The sequence below is a fragment of the Nyctereutes procyonoides genome, unplaced genomic scaffold (genome assembly GCF_905146905.1).
Source record: "Nyctereutes procyonoides isolate TBG_1078 unplaced genomic scaffold, NYPRO_anot_genome, whole genome shotgun sequence".
In the NCBI taxonomy this organism is placed as follows: domain Eukaryota; kingdom Metazoa; phylum Chordata; class Mammalia; order Carnivora; family Canidae; genus Nyctereutes; species Nyctereutes procyonoides.
Window position 1 is genome coordinate 54511657 of NW_026575140.1, and position 1926 is coordinate 54513582.

At 52.5% G+C, this 1926-nt stretch overlaps 1 protein-coding gene across 1 annotated transcript; it reads left to right on the forward strand.

Moving 5' to 3' along the window:
- Positions 1–237: 237 nt before the first annotated feature.
- Positions 238–654, forward strand: PIRT (phosphoinositide interacting regulator of transient receptor potential channels). The gene has a single exon (XM_055305181.1). It carries the CDS (start codon positions 238–240, stop codon positions 652–654), a length of 417 nt encoding a protein of 138 aa, XP_055161156.1.
- Positions 655–1926: the final 1272 nt, after the last annotated feature.

Consider the following 1926-nt stretch of genomic DNA (forward strand, 5'->3'; position numbering starts at 1 on the left):
ATCCTATAGTATTTATCTCTCACAAGGAAAAAAAAAAAATGCCATGCCAGGGAGTGGTTTCTTATTTATGTGGATCTCATCTTTCTGTTTGGCTTTAGCACGGAACCCAGTATCGCCCTCTGCTGAGAGCCAGGCTGGAGACGGATGCTGGGAACAGGAAGGGTGTGTGAGGACTCCCCCCGGCTTCACCCTTGCTTCTAGCTGTTGTGGGTACTGGGTGCCCTGTCTAGAGGAGCCATGACAATGGAGGCTCTCCCCAAGGCCCTGGAGGTCGACGAGAAGTCTCCAGAATCCAAGGACCTGCTGCCCAGCCAGACTGCCAGCTCCCTGTGCATCAGCTCCAGAAGTGAGTCTGTCTGGACCACCACCTCGCCCCGGAGTAACTGGGAAATCTACCGCAAACCCATCATCATCATGTCGGTGGGTGGCGCCATCCTCCTCTTTGGTGTGGTCATCACCTGCTTGGCCTATACCCTAAAGCTGGGTGACAACAGCCTTAAGGTCCTTAAGATGATAGGGCCTGCCTTCCTGTCCCTGGGACTCATGATGCTGGTGTGCGGGCTGGTGTGGGTGCCCATCATCAAGAAGAAACAGAAGCAGAGACAGAAGTCCGTTTTCTTCCAGACCCTCAAGTCCTTCTTCCTGAACCGCTGATGGTGGCCTCGCCCTGTTCTCCCCATCACCCTGTGGCCTTGACCAGGAGGAGCTCTCATAGCATCCAACATCCCCATCTTCTTGGTGGTGGTGGTTGATGGGGGTGTGGTTAGCCACAAGACAGCCAGCAAAGCCTCTTCCTGGGACAGGCTTTCCTCTTCCTCCCCGTGGGACAGAGCTCAGGGCTCCTCATGTCGCTGGGGGATGCTGCTGGCTGCATCTCATTTAGTCTTGCGAATATTGCTACGCCTTCTGTGATGCTGGCCACAGTCACCCACTTTCGTGGCTCATTCCCTGCACCTGCATCCAGCTATCACTCATCTAACTGTCTCTGCCAAGTGCTATGCATGCTGGGAAATTCCTTGGGCTAGGCTGTGCCCCAAAAGGAGAACCTCACGTTTGCACGTCAGAGTGCCCAAGCTGCATTCCCTATTTGCATCTTTCTCGAACTCAAACCAATGCATGGAGTTCCCTCATAGAAGACAGGGAAGGCCGGCTTCTGGCTCGCTGGGTTCGCCAGCCTCAGCCGACTTTGCAGATGAGATACTGACTTGCATTTCAAGGGACAAGACAAGTCGCAAGTAAGAAACATCCCAAAGAGCGAACAGTGGAGGGCAATGCCCCTGGGAAAGGTTCTGCAAGTCAGCGGGCTGAGGAAGTTACATCCCAGTTAAGACAGTATTTACACCAGAGAACTTTGGGGTTAGGGGTGGGGTGGGAGGGGAAGGCTGGGGGTGCCACAGTTTGACCTTCTAACACCTTCTTCTTGACGGTTCTTCCCTCTGAATTTGACGATTAGCCATGAACAAGTAAGTGCATGTTGCCCTAACTTCCTCTTTCCCTCAACTCACGCCTCTACCCCCAATTCTAGCACAGCAAGACAGAGACCTACAGAGGCATTATGTAGGATTGTTCTCTCCTTCGCCTCCATTGAGAACCAAAACCAAGAGGGCACGCCACCTCTGAATGGTCTGTGGGTTTCCAGAGATAGGATTTGTTTTAGAAAATCCTATCTGAAAAAAAAAAAAAAAGAAAAAAAGAAAGAAAGAAAAGAAAATCCTATCTGCTCTCCCTGTCCCCACCCGCCAAACGAGCAAACGTTAATTGGGTGCCCTGCTCTGGGCCAGGCCCTGGGATGGGAACAGGCCAGACAAGGTTCCTGCTCTCACCTTCTTTCCAAAGTGAGAGAGTACAACCAGGTCAAGGGGTGATTCCCTTCCATTTCTGTGGGAGAAATGTGGCAGGTGTGGGAACACAGAAGGGGCAGCTCAC